Source organism: Adelges cooleyi, unplaced genomic scaffold (genome assembly GCF_023614345.1).
Source record: "Adelges cooleyi isolate 19-005CV unplaced genomic scaffold, UGA_ACOO_1.1 ACOO_flye_CR_arks_rails_tigmint_CR_PRNA_247, whole genome shotgun sequence".
In the NCBI taxonomy this organism is placed as follows: Eukaryota; Metazoa; Arthropoda; class Insecta; order Hemiptera; family Adelgidae; genus Adelges; species Adelges cooleyi.
The window spans coordinates 5483593-5511536 of NW_026095912.1; the positions used below are offsets into that span (position 1 = coordinate 5483593).

General features: G+C 32.6%; 1 protein-coding gene across 1 annotated transcript; it reads left to right on the top strand.

Annotated features, from left to right (window-relative positions):
• The first annotated feature begins 505 nt into the window (after positions 1-505).
• LOC126836391 (collagen alpha-1(IV) chain-like) lies at positions 506-26311 on the top strand. The gene is made up of 62 exons (XM_050569732.1): positions 506-677; positions 824-954; positions 7093-7207; positions 9704-9783; positions 10904-10948; positions 11010-11144; positions 11217-11303; positions 11842-11904; positions 11971-12040; positions 12135-12319; positions 12392-12428; positions 12513-12584; positions 12647-12699; positions 12832-12958; positions 13040-13080; positions 13142-13190; positions 13256-13315; positions 13408-13530; positions 14289-14342; positions 14410-14517; positions 14581-14643; positions 14722-14784; positions 14866-14928; positions 15006-15041; positions 15132-15264; positions 15388-15439; positions 15814-15935; positions 16406-16536; positions 16609-16653; positions 16732-16800; positions 16866-16945; positions 17052-17161; positions 17794-17890; positions 18001-18106; positions 18178-18240; positions 18371-18442; positions 18516-18560; positions 18653-18709; positions 18880-18938; positions 19002-19092; positions 19195-19299; positions 19706-19758; positions 19832-19868; positions 19930-19992; positions 20075-20173; positions 20286-20348; positions 20433-20498; positions 20586-20656; positions 21232-21331; positions 21430-21496; positions 21750-21801; positions 21926-21992; positions 22091-22202; positions 22279-22376; positions 22452-22531; positions 23249-23339; positions 23433-23531; positions 24121-24192; positions 24284-24469; positions 24563-24740; positions 24809-24923; positions 25842-26311. The coding sequence occupies exons 2-62, from the start codon at positions 865-867 to the stop codon at positions 26097-26099; spliced, it is 5283 nt and encodes a 1760-aa protein (XP_050425689.1). The 5' UTR covers positions 506-677; positions 824-864; the 3' UTR covers positions 26100-26311.
• Positions 26312-27944: the final 1633 nt, after the last annotated feature.

Below are 27944 nucleotides of genomic sequence, written 5' to 3' on the forward strand. Positions count from 1 at the left end.
TAGTATTTTGAAATTAAAAATAAAAACATTTTTCTGGTCCAAAGACAGTACCTCAAATTAATTGTAAAGTGATTTATTTGTCATAAGCTTAAGATTACACTAACCTAAATTCCTATACTAATGCATAATGTTTTTAACTTTCCCCAACCCTTCCAACATCTTTAACTCTTGTTCCGTTTTTATCATCTAGCTAATCTTAATTTAATCTAGCTTGAATCCAATATTGACTAACAATTATTATTCAACAATGCCTACACAAAAACAGCTTTCCGTCGATACTAAAATGTAAAACCTTTTGTTTTTGCTTTACGGCAATCTGGTCGACGAGTTGAGGACTTAATATGTTTCACACCAGTTTTTTTGACGAAATAAAAATGAAATTTTCGAGTTTTTTTTTAAATTTTTTCCTTTAGTAGAATTGATTTTTTATTCCTAATCGACCCGTTGGTTTCGCTGACGTTGGCCGTGCCCCCCGGCAACCGGTCCGGCCGATAGTTCACAGTTTCCCGGCGAGGCGTTGGCTGATAAAACGTGGCGAGTATACCGTTCTAGTGACGTCGCCGCCGGCCACCAAAAATATACAGTGATCCACAGGGTCGGCGATTGATCATGGTGCCCACCACGTGGTGTGCCGCAGCAGCAGCTTTGTAGCCAGCCACCGTCCATATTGTTTTATCGTACGTTTCTCACTACTTTATTATTATTATAATATATTTAAAATAAAAATCATATTTTTTTTATCAAAAAAAAACATTTTATTCTTCAAATGAAATCACCATAATTTTAAAACATTTTTTTTTTCATATGTTTTTTGGCGGCGCAGACAATAAAAAAAAACCACTAACGCCCGCGAGTGTGTGCGTGATGGTGCACGGCCGCGGAAACCTTTGGCGGTCCGCCGTGGTCGTTTTTCTACTCACTTGTCTGCTTTTAGTCCGGGAAACGCAACAGGCGGTAAGTACAAACGCTATGCGGTTGATAGAAATCACTCAAACGTTCACTGCACCTCCCCTTTCCCCGGGCCCCTCTGCAGAGGAACAGACAAAATTGTATCACTTTTAACGAAAAAATTATAGCATTTATTTTATTTTCCAAAAACGTATTATGTATACAAGTTACAACGAATGTTAGTCTAATGCGGGCAGTTGGGCCTTTCATTATAGTATTATATAAATCTCGGCCAAATGTGCTAGCCAATTTGATCTTTTAGGCAATACCGGATTAATGGCCACTTTACTTATAAAAAGCTTATATATCCCTAATATAAGCTAATATTAAATAATATTTACAATTTTACTTTTGTGTGAAAAAGCATTAATCACTTATAACCGTTGTGACTAGTTTAGTTTTAAAATTAAGCATAGAAAAGACTTAAAAGTTCTAAAAGGTTAGGTTTAGCCAAACTAGTGAAAACAGCCATTTAACTTATTGAAAAAATTATTAATTTATTTTAGTTTTGTACATGAAATCAGTAGTTTATGATTATTATAAAAATTGATTCATACTGTTCACAATATATTACATAGCATAAATCAATAGTGTAAAAAAAACGCACTTTGATCTACTCCATTTTTATGAATACTCACACGTTAAGCGCATATAAAATCAATAGTCGAGAATATTTTTTTTTTTTTGTTTATTTTAAGGCCTTTTCAAGGGTTTATGGCTTTAAAATTACTTTAAATCTATTAAAAACACCAAATTATAACTTCTATCCTTTTTTCATTTGTTATGATTTATACATACAACTTTTTTGGCGGTGATAATCAGTTACTAAGTATATTAAAATAAGCTTTGAGTCTGAATTTCAGAAATCCATAAGCGATCAGGCCGTTTTAATAGAAATATATAGTGTAGAATCAAATCTAAGTATATTATTCGGATGCAAGTCTAGCTTTTTTAAAGCTAGTTTTTTTTTAGCTTTTGAAAAAAATCTCTTGCAGTTTCTTTTCGACTCTTATTATGTTAATTAATGTGTGTACATGTTTCCTTAAAGAGTTATTAAAGTAAATTAACTAACATTGTTGTTAATAAATTTGGTAATAATGATTTTTTTAATACTGCCAAATATTGATATTTGTTTTAGCCAATCGATATGGAACCTCGAAACCTTAATCAACATTTTTTTAATTTAAATTTCAATAAATTATTGACAAAAATGTATTGTGTACATTTTGATGAAAAAGAAATAGAATTTATTGATAAGACTAAATTAATAATAATACTCATTTTATCTGGGGCCAGTAAAAACTGTAATAAAAGGTATACACCTAGTAAGATTACATGCGTAGTTTAACTATATGAGTGTATATTAATTCATATATCAAAAATGTATTCATATATACTATTGAATATCATTGTTAATTCATATTAGGTTTTTAAATATGTTATGACTTTTTCAGTCTTATCATAACTTTTGTGTTAAATCAATTCAAAGGGGGTTTGCTTAAGTAATTACTCAAAAAAAGTTTGCTTAAAGGTGCTATATGTAAATTGCCAACTTAATAAAATTAAAACGAATATACAAATAAGACTTGAATTAAAAATATCAAAGATTCGTATTATATTACAACCTAATGTAGAGAGATGTCTTGACAAAATTATTCTTCATTCATACTTTGTCTCTAACGTACTAGGGGTAGGCTAACTTCATATTTTTCCACTAAACATAATCGCCTTTAATTATTTTTTTCCCATGTAAGAACTAGTCGTTATAATTCGAGATGGAATATGTGTTGTTAATGACTATCTCAGAATTAAAAGTTAAGCATTTGTATCGAATGACGAAAGTACCATTCACATGTAAGCATTATTTTCTTTAAATAATTTTCACAAAAATCAAATCAATGTAATGTAATATGGGTAGCTGTAAATGTATTTTTTTTTTATTTACAAATTGTCTATCCATTGGATGTATATTATTTAATCGTTAAATGTTAGTACGCCATTAAAAAGGGTTATAGTGCCCACACTAGCAGTTATATCCGTTTCGTTTGATAAGTCATGATTAAATATAATATTATGAAAGAACAAAAAAAAAAAAAAAAATGAACTGTATATATTTATGAAACCGTTGTCTGGTAGTCAGCATTTTTTTTCTCTTTGTAAGACGGCCTTTATCTCACGTAAGGTTATGTACCGATTGATTAAAAAAAATTAAATAAAGGCTGGATATTCGTTATCCGGTCGATGGGAACAATAACATGTAATGTGTCGGCCTAATTAACGGCCACACAATTATGATATTGCGTAACATTCAAAATAATTCATAGTCGTTATTATCGATTTGCAGTGGTTGAATATGATAGATAACATTATAGCGTTCTATAAAGTTAAGTAATTCTAGAATAATGATAATTGTATTTTTCATTAATAAAAACACATTAATACATATGTATATATATGTATATATATAAATAATAGTTGTACTGCTGTGAAATGTGAATGTACCTATATTCGGGGAAACTATTCTGTTTCCTGTATAGGCCGTGGTTGTTATCGAAAAAACACATCATTAACTAACATGATCTAATTACTTAAATGTATTAAAAATGCTGTGATGCAAACTTGAGAAGGAGTTATTTTTTTTTTATTTGTATTTTAATGATTAATATCATAATAGTTTTTACACGTTCGAAACACATTCGCCTATGTGTTCATTCCGATGGATTTGCAAAAATCAAAAATCGTTTGCTAATTAGACGGCCATTTTATTGATAGCTACTAATATAAAAAATATAGGTTACGATCGGTATTTTAGTAGAATTAGCTTAAACACAAAAAATGATATTGCACTGAATATTAATCGACTTTTTTATTGGCGTGAATAGTACTAAAATCTTTGGACATCAATACTCCTTCAGGCAGCTTCTTCTACTCCCTACCTTGCGAATATTTATTTGTTAGTTTTGCTTATTTGTTAAAACATTTAATATTTGGATGGATAAAAGAATGGAGTAAAAAAAGCCTTTTTTCTAACAAAATTATAAAATAACTGAGTAAATACGAAAGCAATTTTTAAGTACAAAATGGCAATAAATAAGGCAGTTTTTACTAAACAATATTCATAATACTATATATACTTCTTTACGTCACGACAAGAACATGTCATTATATTTATCTCTATTAGGTTTGACTAAATAAAAAATGATATAAATAAATAGTTTTCTGTAGAAATATCTACTCGATTCGACATATATTCTTAAGTTTCAAATTGAGTTATTCAAAACGTTTACATTTATATAATTATATATTCAGGATACTTCTTCTTTTGAAAACTTGTCGTCCATTTCTAGTATTTGTATAACTAAAATATAAAAAAACCGATAAACGAAGTTCCTTTGGATCAGCCGCCATTTTTTTACAACTAGGTATTTATTAATTTAACATAATAAATTGTTTTAAGATAATACAGTTATTTTAATTGGCAAAGTTTATTTGTTTACGGGAAACATGATGTCCCTTGTTATAATAATAGGCACTTCAGTACAAATAAACTAACAATAAGTAAAAACTGTACAGATAACATCAGTTTCCTGTTTAACCTTTTGACTTATTTTAAAATTATTATTGGATTCTGTTTTTTTTAACTCTTAGGTAAATTTTGTTATTGAAGTCATGATTGATGCAATATTTCTTTTTCTTCTTATCGTACAGTAATTAATGCTCATAAGTTATAAGTTTAATAATCGTCTGTGGTCTGACTAAGATTATAAAAAGATAAGTCTGCAAGTTATTTTAGGTATATTTAATTTGGAAAAACTTTTGTAATTGAAAATAAAAAAAAATCGAATGTTGTGTAATGTACTAATAGGAGAGTCTTAAATCACTTGACTTCAAATGTTAATTGTGTACCAAAATGATAAGCTTTTATTGTAAGTTTGTTTGTTTTCGACTTACATTATTTTTTATAGGGTTATCTTAATAAAATTAGTACACAAGCCAACGACTTTAATGCATCTGAAGACAACAGCTATTAGTTTAAAGACACGCAAGTGAAATAGATACATTTTTATATCTATGTAGAGTTTATAAGTGAAAACCATGCTTAATATGTGCATTGCATTACAATTTGTTTACCAAGATATAAGTTATACATAGTGTATCTTTATTCGTATTAACAAAGCTATGCGTTTCAGAAACTTCTACTTTCAACGAAACTGCTAATCTTATTTTAGTAGAAAAAAAAATGATATTAAAGTCTCATTGACGCCGCGCCGCCATAGTATTATTAATTTATATGTGTTTTAATAAAAAAATCATATTTCTAATCAAATTAGTTGTTTTTAGTTATAGAACAAAACTAGGTTGGACACTTAATGGTTTTGTTTATTTGAATAAAAGAGTGACCTTATTATTATTCTTGTTAATGTGTATTGTTTTTCTTGTGATAGGCTACAAGGAAAATTAATTGAACTTGATCTGTACATCTTCTTGCGTTATGAAACTTTTAGGTGTTTTGGTAATAGATTTCAAAATATCATAGATATAAATATGTAAATAGCATAGGCCATAAAGTAACACGAGTAGCCGTTTTATAACTTACTAATGTTAATAAATTGAAGCGCAAAAGGTTCATATTTTGCAGTACGAATGTTTTTAATAATAAAAATACTGTGAAATAAATTTCAAAACTAGTTTGCCTGTTTATGTTATCGATTCAGTAAAGTTATACAAAATATAATATGTTAGTAATTATTGTATGTTATTTACTACTATTTATTTGTTCATGCTTATATATTAAATATTTTTGATTTTATTTGTCGTATTAAATATGTGGAGCTAATAAAAAAGTATTTCGATTTTTGTTGGTGGTCACTGGTCACGATGTTAAATATCTACCTTTTGCGTATCATTCTACAGGCGGAACGGTCGCTCTATATTACCTACTCTATTGTGAATAGTAACCACTATTTATAGTTACAATCCTCTTATAATTATAACTCTACTCGTCCAAAGGGGAATGAATATTATTCTTTAGAGAAGTGTTGATTGTAGTGCATTTTAGATTTGTACATTTAACTGTGCACAATTCCAGTATGACTTGGTCATAGATTATGTATCAATATAATATTATAGTTACAAAAGCAATTAATAAAAAAAAAAAAATTATAGTCCTATAATAGGTTTTCCATATGGAACTGGCGTTTAGGAAACCTATCATAAAACTAACTAGGAATCTCGTTCAGGTATTTTAAATTGGGAGTTTTTATGTTGTTTTTAGGGACCGTACATCGTATATCGTGCAGTCCTTATTGCTACAATTTTAAGGGAGGGAAAAATTTAAGTAAATAAAAAGGGACCTATGATTTTGAACATTGGACAATTATTGGTTCTGAAATAAGAAACCTTGGGGAGTTTGTGATTTTTGCATAGTAGTTGTAAGCGGTATTTATTAGGGTGGTATCTAATATAAGTGCTATTAAGGTCGTTGCTTGCGCTCAACGTTCATCACTTTCAGAAATTGTACAAAAACCAAATATTGCACAATGTACGTTTTGTTCGCCCGGATATTGAATTTTTGCAGTCAGTTATCGAGTCTCTTCCTGTGTGAACAGTTAAAAAGGTCTTCGACGAGTTAAAATAAAAAATTAATAGCAATGAAATAATTTGAATTGCATTTCCGGACGCGCGTGTATCCTTGGCACGTGCGCAAACCCCACATCGGAAGTGTGCACAGTGTCGGCTCGGACAAAAAAGACCTCGAGTTCTGTGATGATTGTTGGTCACTTATCTGGACATCCGGAAATCCTTAAGGCGTGGGAGGCGATTGGTGTGGACTCGGCTCGTGTAATTATGGGCAAAGGAGCCCTGTAATCTTATCGGACCGCACCGGCTCCCGGACGTCCGCGAGATAACACTGTCGAAGGGTATACTTGGACAGCAACAGTTGCTTTACGATATGTTATAATATGACCACGCGATGATAACGCTACAGCTGACAACCGTTTTTTACTAGCCGGATAGATACGCGTTTCCATTTATAAGATTCCTCCATCGGGTCAACGCACCTGACCCGCCAGTCCCGGAATAATCCATAAAACGCACAATGGGGAAACAAAAACTCCTATTATATTGTATTACTTTTTGCAGGCTTGCAGAGGATGTACTAACCCGTTCAAATGCGATTGCAAAGGCATAGTCGGCGAACCAGGCGACAAGGGTGTATTCGGTCTACAGGGAACGGAAGGAGCTCCCGGTGACACAGGTTAAACAATTATTTTTGTTCATAACCAAATCTGCATGGCTCTAAGAGCGATGTTCTCCTTTTTACGTTAAAATTTCTCAACCAATATTCTCTAATTTCTCTACTCTCAAACTTCCTCTTAAATAGAGCTTATTTATGCTTTATGGTTAAAATATCTAAAATATATATATGTTTTTAATTGCACTTAAAATAATGAGAGTGAATCTGTTCTTCATTTTTAAATGCGTTAGTTATTTTTTTTTATTAAGTGGATTCCATGCGGTCTGTTTTTAAGGGGTTTGTATAGGCAATATTTAAGAAAAAATAGGTTTTTAATAAATGTCGATCATGTCAATAATTTTACCTATTCATTTGTATAAGCTACAAGGTATTATTTTTAATTTAAATAATTTTTCCTATGAGTAAACGCCATTTTGGTTTGTTTTAGAGCAAAAAGTCAGACAAAATTTTGACTTTACATAGAATGGTCCAATTTCAAGTCTGTTAAGTGATTCAAGTACTTTGGCTACTTTACTGAGCTATGTAGGAAGCTGATTTTAATTTAAAAATTTCATTTTATTGTAAATAAATAAATGAAATTTGCAATTGTTCAATACTAAAACTCAATTTTTTTACAAAAAAAAAAATCAAAAATCTGTTTCTGACTTTTTTCTAAAACATAAAAAATAGACCGCATACTATGCCCTTAAAGATGTTTATTGTTTAACTACCAACCTACTGACAAATAGAAACAGCCAAATTTCAAACTTACACGTGCCATTATCACAAATCCATTACTGGCATCTGCTAACTGTTTTTAACAATATCATCACGTTATCTAAGACGTGCTACAACAAAATACATTTTTTTTCTTAATGCTAGAATTTTTCAAATTACATAATTACCTATTTGATTAATATAGTTTGGACTTATTAGGTTGTATAATATACCTCTACCGACACAATAATAATGGGTTACGAATAATTTGGCCTATCGGCCTTCGTTTCGACATCTAAGCGGTCCTATTAAAAAAAACTCACCTTGATACCTTTGATCGCAATATATTTGGTACTGAAAAATGAAACAACTACGCACTACAGCAACTAACGTTGGACGAAAAAAGCTGACTTTTGTATTACTGGTTTCAAACCGATAATCATAACGCGTGTAATGCAAAGGTAAAAAACAAATTTAGTAATACTATTCGTATACGTGTGGTTTGACCTCAATTTATACTGCAGTTAACACTGTTTTTATTATTTTAATTAACACGAGTTTTCTAGAACTATTAACGGCTTTATTTTAAAGGATATAAAAACCAATATTTAACCAAGTTTTAATAAAAGACATTACATATAGGAAATACTAGATCAAATAAAGGGTTTAATTTATTTTGTACAGGTTAATTTATATTGGTTTTCAAGTACAATATTTTATATCTTAGAACTATGGAAAAATCCACATGAATTAGGAGATATGCATTTTTTAAGTTCCATGTTGTATATTGTATACAATATTAGTCGAGTAACTGACACATTTAATAAAAAAATATTCAGCTACCTCAGTGTATCCGGTCACATGACGGCGGCTTGGCAATTTTTTTTATAGTTACCAATTAGATACACTTCAAGTTTTTTTTGGCTTAAAATTCCGACAAAATAGAAAAAAACTTTGTGGGGGGCATGGTTAAACATATTATTTTTTTTATAATTGTTTTCCGTCTAACGGAAATATATTTGAATAATACAAAAAAACATAATTGTACCGGCTATTTATTAGAAAATTAATGCATAATAATTAAATTTAATGTTTGGAAAATCTTTTGATTTAAAAGGAATCGAATTTATTTTTGTCCAATTTTAAACAGGAAGAAATACATTTTGGTTTTCTTTACAAGACAAAAGTTAAAAAGGGGACTTTTTTAGGATACCTGGAAATTCCATAATCGGCAAGGATTCCTAAGCCACTTCAAAATAATTCAACAAAATTGACAAACCAGTAACGATGTTGATAACATCCAGCAAGTTATATTGGCTGTAGAATTTTAGAAATGTATGATCATTGTAACTTTTATTGGAAAAGTTTATAATATTCGGAATGAATATCTTTTGAAAAAAATTGATATTGGTATTTTGTTTTTCATAATTAATTGTAATATGTTACGATTTGTTTTTCAAAATATTTTTTTATAATTATCATTTCCAACACTAACATTCATGTAAAAAATCAGCCTACTGCTCATCTGCAAGTGTAGTTATATAAACTTTAGTTTATATTAATAGCTATTAACACAATTTAAATAAACAAAACAAAAATATTTTTTTGAAGGCTGAGTCAACTTGGAACCTTTTAAAAAATTACTGATCAGTACTAGAATGACAAAATTATATATATATATTATTATATTTTGCCAAACTATTTATCAAGTCTGACAAATTGATTAAGTACCCTAACATTTTTGAAACATGTGTAATCAGATGACATATTTTAATTTATATTTTATTTACTTCATTACAGGACCCGATGGACCTTTTGGCCCAAAAGGTGAAAAAGGATCGCTTGGCGATTGGGGCGATATTGGTCCTAAAGGATTTCGGGTAAATAGTATTAGCTATTTTTCACCAATGAATATTAATTAGTTAATTTTTATATCTTTGAATTATTGTTGTTTGAAGCCAAACACAAGTAGATTACAAACGTATATTCTAGGACAATAGGCTGAGGCTGAGGTAGGTGAGTAGAGCTAATTAGAGTTGTGTGTTAAAATGATCACTTTTTTCCTAGTGTAAAAGAAAACTGGCTAGTGAAATACAAATTTGTGAAAAAATGAGATCACATTGTATAAAACCACTATAAAAAATAAAAAAACTAATTATTAACTAAACCCAATGAGATATTGAGTGGCCCATAATAAAAAAAATCACCCTGTATACATGGCAAAAAAAAAAAACGATTTAAGGTAGCATTATTTTATAGAAATTAAAACCTGACGCACGTTTATTATTTTTTTTTATTTTACTAATCATTTTTCATCATATATTTTTTTATAAAACTAAATTATGTAACTATAATACATAAACTATACCTACTTTATTTACAAAAATCCAATGCAACTCACTTGATTTTAGAAAACCCACAAACATCGACTCTCAGTCAAGTTTGAGTCTGAGTTTGAGTGGTAATCTTTACACAAATTTACACAATGTTTTTCAAAACATCTATCGTTCAAGGTGTTTTTCTTGCACACTGCAAAAGCTCCGTGAAATTTAATAAAAGCACCACAGAACGCAACAATTTTAAAAAAAACAAGATAAAAACACTAGTCTAGTGGGTCTAGAGCAAGAATCGGCTATCTCCACTTTTTATTAAAAATTGTTTTTTCATGGAAAAATGGTTTACATTTTTATTTTGGTTAACACTGAGGGGCAGGCTAGGTTAACATGGCGGCGATAACTCAACTATAGTGGCGCAGCTACGGTGGCGGTCTACCCCGGACTGCAGATCAATAATCGAGGGGCTGTACAGCATCAGCTATGGCAGCGGTTCACCCCAGATGACAGATCAATAATTTGGGTGGCGTGCCCTCAGCTCTATTGTCCCAGAACATACGTCTGTAATCTACTGACACAAATTAAAATCAAAATACTCTTTTCAACTATCATGTTCAAGTAAGTCGAATCGAAAACGGATTTTTTTAATTTACCAAATATTTTACAGGGCGAATCCGGCTTGACCGGATTAACTGGAATTGCTGGTGTACCGGTACGTATATTGAGCGTTTAATTAATCGGCCGATCGAATAACGTTATGTTGTTTTCTGTAGGGTTACCCTGGATCCCCCGGACCTCAAGGTTTGAAAGGTCTCGAAGGATGTAACGGGACGGAAGGTCTATCAGGTATTTCCGGTCAACCAGGTAATGTTGGTGAACGAGGTCTTCCGGGCTCCGATGGACCACTTGTAAGTCATACTTGTGTTTGCAAGAGTCATTGAGAAATTTTTAACAATTAAAAATATTGTGTTATTTTGTAGGGGCCACGGGGTGATCCTGGTGACGGAGGTGCTAACAGCAAAGGAGTAAAAGGCGAACAAGGCGAATCCGGAAATCCAGGTAGAAAAGTAAGGCGATCAAAATATACATTTAAACGACAAATTTATAGCAATGAGTTATTTGTTAGAAATGCCATGTATGTTCGAATAATTGAATATTCTAAAGTCTAAAGTATTATAATGTTATCATATTTGAACTCACAAAAATAAAGTTATTATAGATCTTAATTCAATATCACAGAAATGTACATACATGAAATTTATCTACTACATGTCTTAACGTTCGTTTACAGGTTACATCCTGGGGCTATATGTTGGTAAAATTGTTTAAACTAAAACTGAAAATAGCATAAAAGCAATAGTAATAAATTTAAAGTATCTCAAAATAAGTGTCATAAATTATTTTATTAAGAATATAAAAATAATACAACTATACATTACTGATTTTTTTTGTAAAGTTTCATATTTTTAATACAATTTTAATTTTTTATATTACCCTTTTTTTTATTATAATTATTTGAAATGTATTATTTCAATCTCTTGATTATTGTTATCACATAACCTATATAATATCCAGTAATCCTTATTGTTTTGTATTTTCTTTTAGGGCGTGTATGGTTATCCAGGAATTGAAGGCCCGTTTGGCGACATTGGTGTCCCTGGACCGCAAGTAAGTGACAAACTAATTATAAGAATAATAATTCTAAATCTAACAACGATTATTGTGACCTTTTAGGGACCTTTAGGAGACTTAGGTTTTGCCGGTGAGAAGGGTGAAGAAGGAGACTCCAAGCCCGGACTCAAAGGTGCAAAATTATGTTTTTTTATTTAAAACTCTTGGAATAAATAGTTTAAAAGGATTTGATATTCATAGCTTTTCTGATTTTCTTTTTTTCAAAGGTGTTCTTGGAGATGAAGGAGATCGAGGAGAACCCGGACCCCCTGCCGACCCCTCTAGCCCTCCAGAAAATTTGATACCGACGCCGGATGATACAGCCCACAAAGGTCCTCAAGGGGATTACGGACTGAGAGGAGAATACGGACGCGGAGGACCTAATGGCGAGTTTGGCGTTAAAGGACAAATGGTAAAATTTTTTCACAGTTTTTAAATATTAACAAGTTTATTTGGATGTTTGTTTACTTGTTTGACTTCTTAGGGCTTTCCTGGATATGTAGGATTCAAAGGTCTTAAAGGTAAATACATTACTGCGTTAGTTTTTATATTTTAAGAGAATCCGATTTTTTCTAAATCAAGTGTGACGTGTTATTTCGTTTCAGGTATTCAAGGAAACGTTGGGCAACGTGGAAAAGACGGTAAAGACGGTGCGCCGGGTTCTAGTGGTTTAAAAGGTACTGTATAATTAAAATACCAAAAGTATTTACTGATCAATACCAATAAAATCGTTTTACAGGTGACAAAGGATCTCCCGGATACGCCGGACTAGATGGTTCAGACGGAGACAAAGTATGTTTATATTATATAAGGTCTTAGGTGGAATTGGATACGTTCAAATGTTTTTATTGAAATTTGTATTTTATTTAATTAACCGAATATTTATCACAAACGACCGGTTAAGTTTATGTATTTCTAAATAAGGGCGAACCAGGTGAATCGGGACGAGCTGGAATTCCAGGAGTGCAAGGATACGAAGGAGAACCTGGACTGTACGATCCGTCGTTGGACCAAGTTTACGACGGCACTGAAGGACCGCAAGGACCTATTGGTAAGTCAGATCTACGGTAGTGAAAAGCAGCGGTATTTTCACTTTGAAGAAATTATAATTTTAAAAATAATTTATGTTCAGGTCCGGACGGTCCAAAAGGGGAAGACGGAATACCAGGAAAGGTACGAAGTTGATGTTTTCTTGGTTTTTATTTTAATAAACTGACTTTGTTCGTCGTTTTAGGTCGGTCCTCAAGGAGTAATCGGTCAGCCGGGACAACCGGGACCACCAGGTAAACCTTACAGTTATCAAAATTAGAACTTTGTTTGCATCAAGCTCACACTTATTTGTTTACAGGCGTACCTGGAATGAAAGGACCGAAAGGCTTGTCAGTAAAAGGAGAACTAGGAATGGAAGGTAAGTACATTTTTAATATAATTATAATCATAATTAAAACATTTGTTATATGCACACACTTAAATGGGTATTGTATTTTGTTTTATTTTTAGGCTTGGCCGGATCAATAGGAGAACAGGGACCGCCTGGAGTTGCTGGACCTTTGGGTCCTATTGGAGAAAAAGGTTTTCCTGGTTTGACGACATACGGTCCTCCCGGAGAAGACGGTCGTCCAGGTGAGACCTAAATACATTTTAAAGTATTTTGAAAGACAAAATTTAAATACAGTCATTGTTCACTTGTATTCTTTTAAAATTGAGAAAAACGCCCAAAAATATACATTTTTTAAACTTAAAAATGTACCATACGCTATAACTTTTTCAAAAAAAGTCGAATTAGTTCCGAATTTATGTAGAACATTTTTTAGGTATAATCATGTCGAAATACATGAAAAAACTAAGAAAATATCATTAACAGTTTTCTCTATTAGAAGTGGAAACTTTTTTTTTATTAAATTTTTTTTTTAGTTACTTAAGATATGAAATTTGGATTGAAGATACCAAAGTCTAGTGTAAACCATAGCATAAATATTTATACCGTTCACATATATATCGGTTACTCCCACTTGAACAGATTACCTTGTCTGCTAACTTTTCGGAACACTTGCAAGTTCCATCCACAGGACTGTGGTTCCTATAAATAGAAACATTTTTTCAAAAATCTATAGTTAATTTTTTTGTATTTAAGAAAAACGAATACTCAAATAAAAAACTGTAATTACTTATTGTAAATTTTGTTAGTATTTCATTTTTGCCTATAAAGGGTGTCCCTCAACATGGTTTGAAATCGATATTCGACCTTTTTTTTTTATAACGCTGATTTAACAAAATACAGTTTAAATTTGGTTGTCTCTTCTTGTTGAATGGCTTTGCATCTGTCTCTATGGCACCTTCCGTTGTCTGAATTGATATTTAATTTTAAACATGGATTTCAGGTCGTGACGGTTCTCCCGGGCCCAAGGGAGAGCGTGGTGAAGGAGGAATGAAAGGTAACTGTCAAACAATAAACTAATTTTTGATTTTAATTTACCGTATTTTTTTTATCGTGGCGTTTAGGTCTAAAAGGTTTCCCAGCGACTCGTCCCGGTGAACGAATTGTCGGCCCTCGTGGTGCTCCAGGTCTTCCCGGGTTTCCGGGTCTGGAAGGATTGCACGGAGTACCGGGTAAGAATCGTGTTTACTTGTTGTTGCACTTCATAATTTGTATTGATTTTCAAAATGTTTCAGGATATCCGGGTAATGACGGCAAAAAGGGAATTCGAGGCGACGATTGCGGTTACTGTTCTCCAGGTTGACATTAAAACATATTCTGCAAGTAGAGTATATTATGACGTTTAATGGCACTTTTTTTTCATAATATTTTTCCAGGTGTTCCCGGCTTAAAAGGTGAACCAGGTGACGATGCGCCAAACGGAATACCAGGAGCTCCGGGTTAGTGAACTATAAGGTTTTTGGTTTTTATTAAAAATAAGTATACAACTAAAAATAACAATCCAATTGTGTTTCGTTTAGGCCCTGCTGGTTTGATGGGTCCCCGAGGGCCCAAGGGTGTGATGGGAAGACCCGGTGTACCAGGTAAACAAAATATGTTAAACAGCTTTTAAGGGTATTGAGTACTTAATTACTTAATATTTTTTATTGTTTGCAAACAGGACACAAAGGATTGGTTGGGCGACCAGGTTCTGCAGGTAAGTCTAGTAACATAATAGAATAATAATTTATTTGAGCGTGATGATATAATGAACAATGCGTTTAAAACGACCGCCTACTTTGATTAGGTCAGTTTGGATATCCCGGAAGTAAAGGAGAAAAGGGAAGTGTTATTTTACCGGATAACTACATCTTACTCATAAAGGGAGAAAAGGGACCGAAAGGATTCACCGGCAGTGTAGGACCGGAAGGCCAACAAGGGTATTTGCGTTGTTTAATTTAGACATTTAAAAAATTATACTTATGTATTTTTCTCTATTTAATAATTATACTGCACTCGTGCTAAACTATACCTACTGTACTGGAGTCGTTTGAATGTTTTAGACCGACAGGAGAAGTAGGACCTCCAGGAATACCCGGAATGAAAGGATTAAAGGTAACTTATTAATTAATTTGTATCTGTGAAAATTATTAAATAAGCTTAACGAATGAAAAGAATAATCTTTTTTCTTTGTTGAGACTTTAAAGTATGATACAATAATTACACTTAATAAACGTTGAAAATATTTATGGTTGTTGTCATCAGTTTGGACTAACATTAAAGTATAGCACATCTTATAATTTTGGTATTGTTGAACTATACTTAATTTTTAAGCTTTACTGGTGAGACTAGCCCTTAAGGCAAATGTACCCGTGAAACATGTTTGATACTTACTAGTAGTTAAGTATTGAGATTTTCTTATCGTTCGTTTTCATCTTAAGAATTGGATATATCTTTACTGAATTAAAATATTTTATTTATATAAACAGGGCTTCTACGGAGAACAAGGATATCCAGGAAACAACGGTTTTCCAGGACAACACGGACAACCGGGACAAAAAGGCGAGCCAGCTGATAATTTGGATATGGAAAGCTTAAGAGGAGACAAAGGGTACGTCAGATAAATATTATTCCTAGTGTTTTTTTGTTAATTTTTAGCTTTAATGTGAACCCGAGAGTGTGTTGTGTTTTGGAAAGCGTTCGGGCTAAATAAAAAAATACAAAATTGTGAAAAATCACAAAAAAATAATCATTTTTTCAGTTATTTGATACTTAAGTATTATATGTATAAATTATCATAACTATTCTCAATTTTTTTTTCGTTGAGAAATTAGTTGTGTCATTTTTAAACAACTGTTTTAAGTACATAAAGTTCTCCTTTCCACAAAGAGTTGATTTTTTGTGATTTCCTTTAAATTTTGTAAACACAATTTTACAGGTAAAAGCTGAAAGTTAAATGGAATGTGTTGCTTATAATTTTTATTGCGTAGAGAAAATATTTGAATAATGTTTATAGTATATACTAGTATTTATGTGTCAGGTGTTAAACATGTATTTCATATTTAATATCTTAATTAATAGAGAGGCCGGCCTGCCAGGATCAAGAGGACCCGTCGGCGATTTCGGCACTAAAGGTGAATCGGGCGATGTAAGTCAAGCTTTACAAGAGCTAAAAGGAGAGAAAGGCATCAAAGGGTTACGTGGCAACAAAGGTATGACCCGTATTAGAGTTATTTCATTGAAAATAGACAATTCGAATTTCAATGATGTTTTGTGTTTTTAAGGATTCGAGGGGTACAAAGGACAAATGGGACCACCTGGTGATCAAGGTATTAACAAATAAACGGGTCATAATAACAATTAAAGATGTTTACTAGATATTTTACAATTGTTTTTTTTTATTCTAGGTGAAATCGGTTATCCCGGAGCTTCAGGTGCAGCCGGAGCTGAAATAGAAGGCCCACAAGGGTTGAAAGGTAATTGTTTATGGTTTTACAACACAAATCATAATATGTTTTACATAATCGATTCCTGCTTGTAGGATATCCCGGGATTGTCGGGGACCAAGGGCCAAAGGGAGAATATGGATTACCGGGAAAACCGGGTCAACCTGGACTACCGGTATGTTGAGTTTAATCTGTTCTGACATTCTATGGCTTTGTCTGGTTATACTTTAAACCGATGAAATATAAGAGTTCCTTGACCGTTGTTGTTGTTTTTTTTACAGGCTATCCCCAGTCAAAAGGGTGATCGTGGAGAACCTGGACAGAGCATACTATACGGAGAACTGGGCGATTGGGGTCCTAAAGGAGAGAAAGGACAACCGGGTGAAGAAGGGTATGGGACAAATTTAGTTAACGACGTGCAACCGGTGTTGAGCATTATTCGAATAAAATGTTATTTAAGTCAATTTACAACTAATAAAAAACTAACTATTAATAACAATTTTATAAACTTTTCACTCATGGTCGATGTTTTAATCATGACTAAATTTAATATTTAGCCTTGAATAGTTTTTTAAACATGACTAGTGTGACTTTTATATTTATACTCACTCAACACGGGTAAGTAACGGACGTGACAAAAATGCTTTTACATGTCTAACCAAAATTTAAGTATTAAATTAAGTCTTGTTTTGTTATACCGTGCAACAGGATTTTTGATATAAATTTGTATTTTATTTATATTTTTTTGGCTATACTATTTTTATTAACTAATAATTAAAAAATGAGAAGTCTATAAAAACACAAATTCAATAGTTCCATTTGTGATTGCAGTGATTTCAGGAATTTTTCAGTCAAAATTTGTTATTAGTGTTCAAGTTAAAAATACGAAGTCTAATATTCTATAACCGTTTATCATAAAATGAACTTTTTACTTTCAACTTAGGAATAACAATTTCCCAATATTGTATGCAATTTATTAGATAAATCATTTAAACGTTAAATGAACTTTTGATTTGCTTAAAGCATTCCCGGAGTCAAAGGTTACCATGGATATGACGCTCCAGACGGCCTCAAAGGTCAAAAGGGTAGTCCCGGCTTGACTGGGCCAGTCGGTAGACAAGTAAGCTATTTAACGTCGAAAGCTTATTTTAAATTATCATTGGGATAATTCAAGCTTCACGATGGTCGTCCGTGGTCCAATCTATGTAAATTGCTTACATACTTTTTCAGGGTAACCAAGGAGAACGAGGCATCGCCATACGAGGGCCGCCAGGGTATCCGGGTGCACCAGGCGCACCGGGTCTAGCTGGAGTTTTTGGATCTATCGGTCCAAAAGGTATGGAACATCAAGTAACACAGTTGTTATAAGTATTGTATTTTGATAGCACACACTTTATTATGCCATAGGAATTGACGGCGAACCCGGTGACATCGGGCTGAAAGGCATTAGAGGCGATTGGGGATCACCAGGTAAGTTTAATAACTAATATTTTTAAATGAAATAGATCAAGGACCGTAAAAATAATTTAAAATTATACTAGAAATTAAAAAATAATAAAACTTGCCAATTTTCTTTGACTAAGTACGATCTCTATTTTAGGAATAAGAGGAATGGAAGGCGATAAAGGACCACCCGGATTACCGGGTCGATCAGGTCTGATGGGCAAAATAGGTACATAAATGTTTATCACAATATCGAAACACTTATAATATTTCACTACGACCTATAATGAAATATTTTTCAGGTGACTTGGGTATACACGGTGACGATGGAGACGCCGGACTCGTGGGTAAATTGAAATTTAGGCCAATAAAGTGTAAATCAGTCATATCATTGCATCGAAACAGTTAAAATTGTAAACGTATATTTTATTCGTTTCAGGAGCAAAAGGTATTCCAGGAAAACCGGGAATCATCGGATTGACTGGTGAAAAAGGATGTAAGTTGATGTAATATAAAACCAAAATATTTTTAAAGTAGAAATTATTTAAATAGTCGATCGGTGAGTTATAAATACATCAGGGTTGTATTATAAATTTTAATACCTATAACCAAAAATCTAGTTAAGTAATTATTAGGTACTAAGTTATGTCTCATTGACTTGTTTAGATAGAGGAGATTTCGGCATGGAAGGTATGCCCGGACTCGAAGGACTTCCCGGTGAAAAGGTATAATATTCAGCAAAGAAATATGTGTGTAAAACTTAAAATTGTCGTTTTTCTTCTTAACAGGGTGTAATCGGAGACCAAGGACTAACCGGTCTGCCTGGTATTAGAGGCGATTATTCGTTCAGTGGTCCAAAAGGAGACTTCGGAGAACCCGGTAAGAAGTTGGCTCGATCCGGTGACCGTTTTATCGAATTTTAGTGTATGAGAAAGTACTATTTTTTTTGTAAATTTTCATGGCGTTAAATGTCATTCGCAGGAAGAGACGGCGAAATGGGTCCTATGGGTACACATGGGTACAATGGCAGAAAGGGTGTACGAGGAGACAACGGAACAGTAACGCATGGAGATGAAGGCGAAAAAGGTAAGGGCCGTTATTAACTACTTAAAACACATGTTTCTCAAAACTGCCCACAATATTTCGTTTGGCCTCATTCTTATGCATTTCCAATTTGATAAAACAATTTATATTCCTTTTCCTTTTCGTTCAATATTCTACATTCAGTCGATTCTTTCAAAAGATTCATTGTTTACCACACCGGCAACATAAGTTCAAAACGATAAAACATTTTATCTTATAATATCTTGCCATTGTTTATTTTTTTAATTTAATTTTTATTTCGAACATTAAGTAGAAAAATTATACTTTTGATTCGTGTCATAACCCGTGACTGATTGGATTAGAGAAATAGTAATACATAATTTAAATTTAAAACATACTAATCAAAACTCCAAATCGTTAAGACTTACGTAGTAATAATGTTTAACAGGGCCAAAAGGTGAACCTGGAATTGATGGCAGGCCTGGATATTCAGGACGACCGGTAAGTCAGACTAGACAGCTAAGGCTTTCTTCACACTTTGTATATTAATTTGTTTTCAATAATAATCCAATAGGGCTTAATGGGTGACCTCGGTATTGTCGGAGAAAAAGGTAATTACTAAAATACAATTTTAAAGCGAGAGTGGTTTTAACGATAACGTTATCGGTTTAGGTGTCATCGGAGACGAAGGTCCCAAAGGCTATCCAGGACTCAAAGGACGGTCGGGCACTCCAGGTAGAGTACATTTCCATTTTAGAACAGGTCATGTTATGTGTGGGAATTGGCTAAATCAGTTAAATTTTATTTTATTTTGTAGGTTTAAATGGTATTCAAGGACCACAGGGATTAGCCGGAACACTTGGAAACAAAGGAGACCGCGGATGGGACGGTATGCCGGGCGATATTGCAAAACCAGGTACTAAACGGATTCTATTGCAACACACAATAGTTACAAAAATATAATTGCAAGTAACATAGCTTGAAATGTTGATAAATTGTTGTACGGTATTATTTTTTCGTTTAAACAGGATTACCGGGAGACACTGGATACGGTGGTGCTTACGGTGAAATTGGACCAAATGGACCTAAAGGTAAACTGATCCTATACCATATTATAAGTGCTAGTTTTAAGACGATGGTGTAAGTCTTGTATAATTACAGTATAAATGTTTTAGGACCCGTGGGAGAGCCGGGATACACAGGCTTTATTGTCGCCACTAAAGGAGAGGATGGAGAAAGAGGTAAAATAATAGTGTATTTTCTTAAAAAGAAATAGTATGTACCTACCTAGTATATATAAATATGTAACGTATTATTTAATATTTAAGGTCATACTCCCCTGAGAGGCCCGCCAGGATCACAAGGACTACAAGGGCTCTATGGAGAAAAAGGGCTTAAAGTAAGTACTACTTATTTCTTATAAATATATATTACGAAACGAATTAGACGGAAATTGGAATTGTATTTTGTTAAAACCGAGTTTTTAAGCTTTGTATGGACAAGAAGTGGTTTTAAAATATGGAGAAAGCAATAAGTGTTGAGCATTAATAGAAATTAGTTGAATAATATTTTTAGTTATTAAAAAATTGCAATGCCATTGAAGATGATAATAATTAATTAGACAATTGTTTTCACCGATCATAAATTATTGAACTAGATAAATATTAAATTGCAAATAAAAGTATTTAAACAAATTTAGTAATAAATAACGATTAAAGAATAAAGAAGACTAAAAAAAAAAGCACAATCGAATAATGAGTAAACTCTTATTCACTAAGTTATTTAAATAACATTTTAGTAGAAAGATGACAAACTCTGGGGACAGCTTATTTAAGCTGTGGTTGTTCAGAAATACAACTTAAGAATAATTTATCATTTCTAACAATTACAAAATTCGTATGTTTTGCTTGCTAAATCTTTTACTGCCAAACACTTTGTTGGTCATTATATTTAACATAACATTTATGTAAATAGGGAACAGTTGGCGATATCGGACCAAGTGGCCCAACAGGATATCAAGGAATACAAGGATTAAAAGGAGAATCCGGCGATACTGGTCCTGTCGGAATTCCGGGTATGTTTTATTATAGTAAAATGTATTATTCATAACTTTAGTGTGAATTAAATTAATAGTAACTTGAATTAAGCATATACTAATAAATTTTTATGTAGGCCTACCCGGTATAAATGCAGAGCCAGGAGAGAAAGGACGAGGCGGAATTGATGGATCTCCAGGAAGGTAAATTATAAATCATTATCATAAAACAATGATCATTAATAACAATAATTTGAAAAAAGTTTAAATTCGAACATAATTACTAAAACAATTCATAAAAATACAAATGTGACTATTCAAATTGTATAAAATAAAAAGAAACTGGCTAAAGGATAAATACATAATATTAAAATACTCATAAAGATATTATAAAATGTGTGCGTGAAGCATTAAAATTTTGTATACTCGACATATGATACTCATTAATATATTTCAGACCTGGTATTGATGGTCAAAAAGGAGCCCCGGGAGACTATGGCGATGACGGGGTGAGTTTATACTTGAGTTTTTTTTAATATTTAAGCAATAAATTCGTAAGTGATGCGTTCAAGGTGAACAAAGAATATTATTTTACTTCACTTTATACGCTTAATTGTTAAATTCCTTTTCCAGGAACAAGGATTATCTGGAATCCGCGGTGTTAGTCCAAAGGGTCCTAGAGGACAAGTCGGTCCCAGAGGTTTGACATTAATTTATTACTATTATTATTACCAATAAACATATTTATTTTGATCGTTTGTGAGCTAATGTAAAACTTGAATGTTCAAATATTCACAGGCCTACCTATTCCCGGATCACCCGGTGTACCAGGTGTTCCCGGTATTAACGGCAAGCCCGGTAGACTTGGTCAAAAGGGTGTGAAAGGCGAACCAGGCACATCGTCATTTGGGTACTTAGGCAGTTCACTCTAGGACAGCGGACACGGTTGTTGTAATAATACATGGCAATTATATTTATGATTTCAGAATAAAAGGCCAAGTGGGTGACGTCGGACTGGACGGATTAATCGGCCTGGACGGTGAACGTGGAGACATTGGCGAATCCGGATACGATGGCATACAAGGTATCGTTTTTCTAAGCTATAATCATAATAATACAATATTGATTAAAAAATGTAATAATCATATTATTTAAAAAGGTTCACCCGGTGTAAAGGGTCTTCAAGGTCTTCCAGGACAACCAGGAATTCCAGGATTTATGGGCATGCCCGGCATAAAAGTAAGCAGTCGTTTGGCAAAATATTGAATAGTAGATAACAATTAAAATCAATGCATTATTCGAAAATAACAAATAATTTTAGACTCAATCAGTCAGTGAAACTGACTAAACCTGAGTTACTAATTTAATTATTTTTTCGCCATTCCAAAAAGACAAGTATTCAATTATGATTAAACAAAAAATAATTTGAAAAGTAGTTTTATTAAATACCCAAGAAATTGGGTTCAATAAATGGTGAAAACTGAAAAGTAATTCTTGTATTTTAAAACTCAACATTATTTTTTACCATTTTATTATATATACTATTTAAATTTAACAATTTTATTTGGAACTTTTGAGCCCAAAAACATTAGTCGAAAAAGTGGTGTAATAAAAAAATATGATCACTCTGTACATGTCTTATACATATAATTTGTGTATATAAGTAAGTATATAGCACATATCTTTACGAAATATATTTTAATTTATTTTAAACAAATAATAAAAAGTGTTACTCTAGTCATTAACATAATAATTTTTTATTATAAAACTGTTTGATTAAAATTAACAATTGAATAACGAACTAATTTATAACCAATGAAATATCCTTCTCCTTTTCTGCAATTTTCATATACTTGCTTGATGCAAAAAAATATATAAGTAAATTTAACCGTACAATGTCGGACTATGAGTATATTATTGAAAATGATAATGTAAATTTTGCTAAAATTATTATAGGGCAAACAAGGCGATTACGGAGAAACACCGTGGTACAACGAAACCGCCATCATAGGAAGGCCAGGCGACCAAGGAGATGTAGGACTACCGGGTAAACTTCATCAGATTTATAATTCATTTAAAAATAAATCACCAAGACCTAATAAGTTAGCTCGAAAATAACCATGTTATATTTTTGTTTTAGGATTACCGGGTCTACCCGGAGACAATGGACTTCCAGGACGCGAAGGATTACAAGGTGAACCGGGTGAAACCGGTTACCCTGGTCTTATTGGACTTAGAGGCAAGTATGACTTAGAGGCATGTTACCTATGAAATGAATTGTTAAATTTAAAAATAAAATGGTGCCGTGTTTTTGCAAAACCGTTACATTAGTGCGTTATCAAGTATCAAATCTAAATATAAATTCCAACGATTTTTTTAAAAATGTTGACTATTGTCATAATGTCATATTAAACAATACCTAAGTATAAACAATAAAAACTAATAACTAAGAACAATTTTTTTTTTAAATCAAGTCAAATTTTTAATCGTGAACAGTTTTATTTGTAATTAGAAATAAATTCAATCACTAAAAATAAATGTTAAATTACGATTGGCATCAGTTACCATCAATTTAAGTTTTAGCTTTTGATTAAAATAAACATTGCCTAACGCTGGCATTAAATAGTTCCTATATATTTTAGCTATTTGGAATGTTTGATAAGAGTCTTTTTTGTTTTCGAGAGAAAGCGATTGGATGCAATTAGGAAGAAAAAATAGGACCTCTTTGGGTGTAATTTACCTCATAGCTTGCACTCTTCTAGAAATACACCGTGTTAATTTGTGCCGAGCGAGAAGGTTCTAGAATAATTTTGCCATGTCTGTTTCAGGTGAAAAGGGTCGCAAAGGAATGGTCGGCGTTCAAGGCGCTACCGGAAGAACCGGACCGATGGGATATCCCGGTATGACAGCTTGAAGCTTCCTACGCCTAAATATTTTCCAAGTCGTTGAATATATATAGTATATAAAACATTATATTGTATTTGCCTTCAGGTCGACCGGGATTAGACGGTCTGCCCGCGATACCATCCAAGCCGCCACCACACCGCGGCAACTTCTTCACTTACCATTCCCAAACCGAACTCGTACCGGAATGTCCCAAGAACACGGTTCAGCTTTGGTCTGGATACTCTCTGTTGCATTTCATGGGCAACGCCAAAGCGCACGGTCAAGATTTAGGTGGGTGAACCTATATTTGCGAACCGATTAGATTTTTTCATTATCGACCTAACTTCTGAGTCTGATCCGCCTTATGTGTGATGTACGTTACAGGCGCTCCTGGAAGTTGTTTGAAAAAGTTTAACACCATGCCGTTCTTGTTCTGTAACCTGAACGAGGTGTGCGACTACGCCAGCCGCAACGACTACAGTTACTGGTTGAGCACACCCGAGCCCATGCCGTTGATGATGACGCCAATTATCGGCCAAGACATTTCCAAATATGTATCCAGGTGAGTTCTGATAGTCTAAACTCTCAAGCCTAATGATTTAACACTTTTTTTGCCGTTTTTAAAAATAGGTGTTCCGTGTGCGAGGCCCCCACCAGGGTAATCGCCGTGCACAGTCAGTCGGTGTCCATACCGGAGTGCCCGCAAGGCTGGAGCGAATTGTGGATCGGATACAGTTTCATAATGGTCAGTTGAATTGCCCCCGCGTGGGGCCATCCGAATCCCTAAAAACCAAATAAAGGGTCCGTTGTAAGAACAGGCTATCTCCAATTTGTTTTATCAAAAATTGTTCTTATGAAAAAAATGTTCATGGAAAATCGATTTACATTTTTGTGCTTTAAACAGTAAAATCGGATTATTACGTACAAAGATATTACAATAAGCTTTTTTCCCCGCCAATAGTAGTAAATGAGATAATAAATTTTCTTTTGGCCGTCCCTGAACAATTTCAAAATATGCAGATAGCCAGTTCTCGCACCGGACCATTCAAGTCTGCTCTAGAATCGTCCGGTGGGTTTTTAGAAGACATCACTATACATAGAGTTCCATTCGCCCTAAACTAAATCGACTGTCCTGCATTTTTCCTCTTACCAATCCTTTTACCAATTTTTTTTAAATTTATAGCTATATAACTATGAAGTTGAACATATATATATTTTACTAATAATATTTTTATTTAAACCTCTAAAGAGATATTTGGATTTTAAATTCAGAATTGTAAATTCGGATTCATGTCAGTTTTGGCACCACTAATTATACATTTTTATATAAAATTTAAACCAAGCTATAGGGTTATTTATTCGAGTACATTTATTTGAATTACATTATTTGGAAATAATTCTAATGAAATCTTTTAATATTTCAATCAATAACGTATTAACGTTATTCGGTTTGTTTTTGGATTTTGTTCATTATTCAATTAAATTTTTCCTATTTCCCAATTAACACCTTATCACTTGTTCTCCAATCTACCACAACTACTTTTTCTCTGCACACTTCCTTTTTCTGCTAAATCACATATAATTCTCTCCTTCCCCCGCCTCTAAGTCCTTCAAGCAGCAGCCCTTCAAGTCATCGACCTATCGTTGTGTGTTTTATTTTCAGCACACTGACGCGGGTGCCGAAGGAGGCGGCCAGTCTCTGGTAAGTCCTGGGTCGTGCTTGGAAGACTTCAGACCGAGACCGTTCATCGAGTGCCACGGTCTGGGCAGGTGTAACTTCTTTACCACGGCCTATTCTTACTGGCTGTCGACCGTCGAAGACCGCGACATGTTCAGAAAGCCCAGGCCGCAGACACTGAAGGAAGGCTCGTTGAAGATGCGCATCAGCAGGTGTGCCGTATGCCTAAGGTCTCGACCGTGAGCGATCCAACCGAGCCCAATACTGCTCGGCCGGCATTTGATTATTATTAACATATTATTAATTTTTATTCTTACCATTTTTATATTTAAATAATATATTTTAAAAAACGATTGTGTTCTGTATAATATATATATATATCATTATATATTTTATTATTATGATTAATATTATTATTATTTTATTATTTGCGTTAATAACGTTAGGCTACAAGTCATTAGTGTTTAAATATAATATAAATATAATATCATCGACGTCGTTTGTTATTGTCCATATTCGCTAAATCGTGTGACACCTAAGTGTACTTTTTGTTGTTGTTATTTGACTAATTACTTAAAATCGTTTTTAAAATGTGCAAAAACTAATTTGTGAAATTAATATTTATAGATTTTTAAGCGAAGGTAACTGATGAAACATAACCTATTTTTCCATTTTAGAAAAACTGTTTGCTTATACAGTAGGTTTTTTATAATAAAATAAGTACGACACATGAAACATTAACATAGCTTCTGTGCAAGAAAGACACACAAAAAATAATTGTATTGGTTTGCTGAGTTTTTTGTCAAATAATCGCTAAACGTGTCTGTTAGATAAATTTTGGCATTATCGTCATCTGAAGCGCATAATATAAGAACATTAATTTGGGGGAAAATTAAAATTAATTAATTTTTTGGAGCAAACGATGTTAGTTTTTCTGTATTTTGAAAATTAAATTTTAAGTAGATTTTTTTTTAGTTTTAAAACTAGAGAACTAAAAAAAAATCACATAGGCCGTAAATAAGATTTATATCGAAAGTATAATGTTGTAACTATCAAATAGCACTTATTTGGCAAAAGTGTAGAAAAATAAAAACAATAAATTCTCTGCTACGCTTAAAACTGAAATGTTTATTAACAGTACAATTATTAGATTGGATTGCAAACTTTCAATTTTTTCGACAAATTGCGTTAATAGCGGTTTTTATTAAGTTTGCAAATTGGCACTTTGACGTCGTGTTGATCTAAGTACTTGTATATTATATTACGTTTTAAGTAAACATTTACATTTGGCAAGTACGATACGATAGGTGTCAATACGATAAGATTACGCCTATTAGTAAGCACAAAAACAACCAAACTAGATTAAATTTAAGGTATGACATCATTGCCATAACGCAGTTAAAATGTAAATGATAGGTAATTACTTTTGTCTTATTGTGTAGTACAATCATGGTAATGTTTAAACATATTTTAATATTAATTCTGTACATCTATAAATACAGCCCAAAATTTTAGAAAAAAAATCCTATCCTTATCCTATACAAATTATGGATTTGAAATTTGTAATTTGTTTTGATTTTAAAAAAGAAAGCCAGAATAGTTTTCCAGATTCCAATAATTTGGAGTTTTTGGTCTAATATGTTGTAAAACCCCTATCAACCTAAAAAAAAAAATGTAAATATTGGAAATGGCAAAAACGCAAGACAGGTTAGGAACATATTTAGTAGAAGCTTTAGCTTATGTTTCAATAAAAAAAAAACTGATTTATTGATAGTTAAAGTTACTAACAATTAAAATAATATATAATTTAAATTATTATTAAATTTAAAAAAGGAATAAAAAAAATGCTGCAACCATCTACATTACATGTAGATATGTAATAGTTTTTTAAGATAAAATCTAAAAAAATGATATTCAGTAGAACGGAAAGTGCAAAATGTCCTTAAGCAGAAGCTAAATCGTCTACTGAAGATGTTCCTAACCTGTCTTGTACTTTTGCAATTGCCAAAATTTACATTACCTAATTTGGATTAAAATGTTTTTTAAAAGTTAATTTTTTCAATATATTAGACCAACAGCTCCATAATA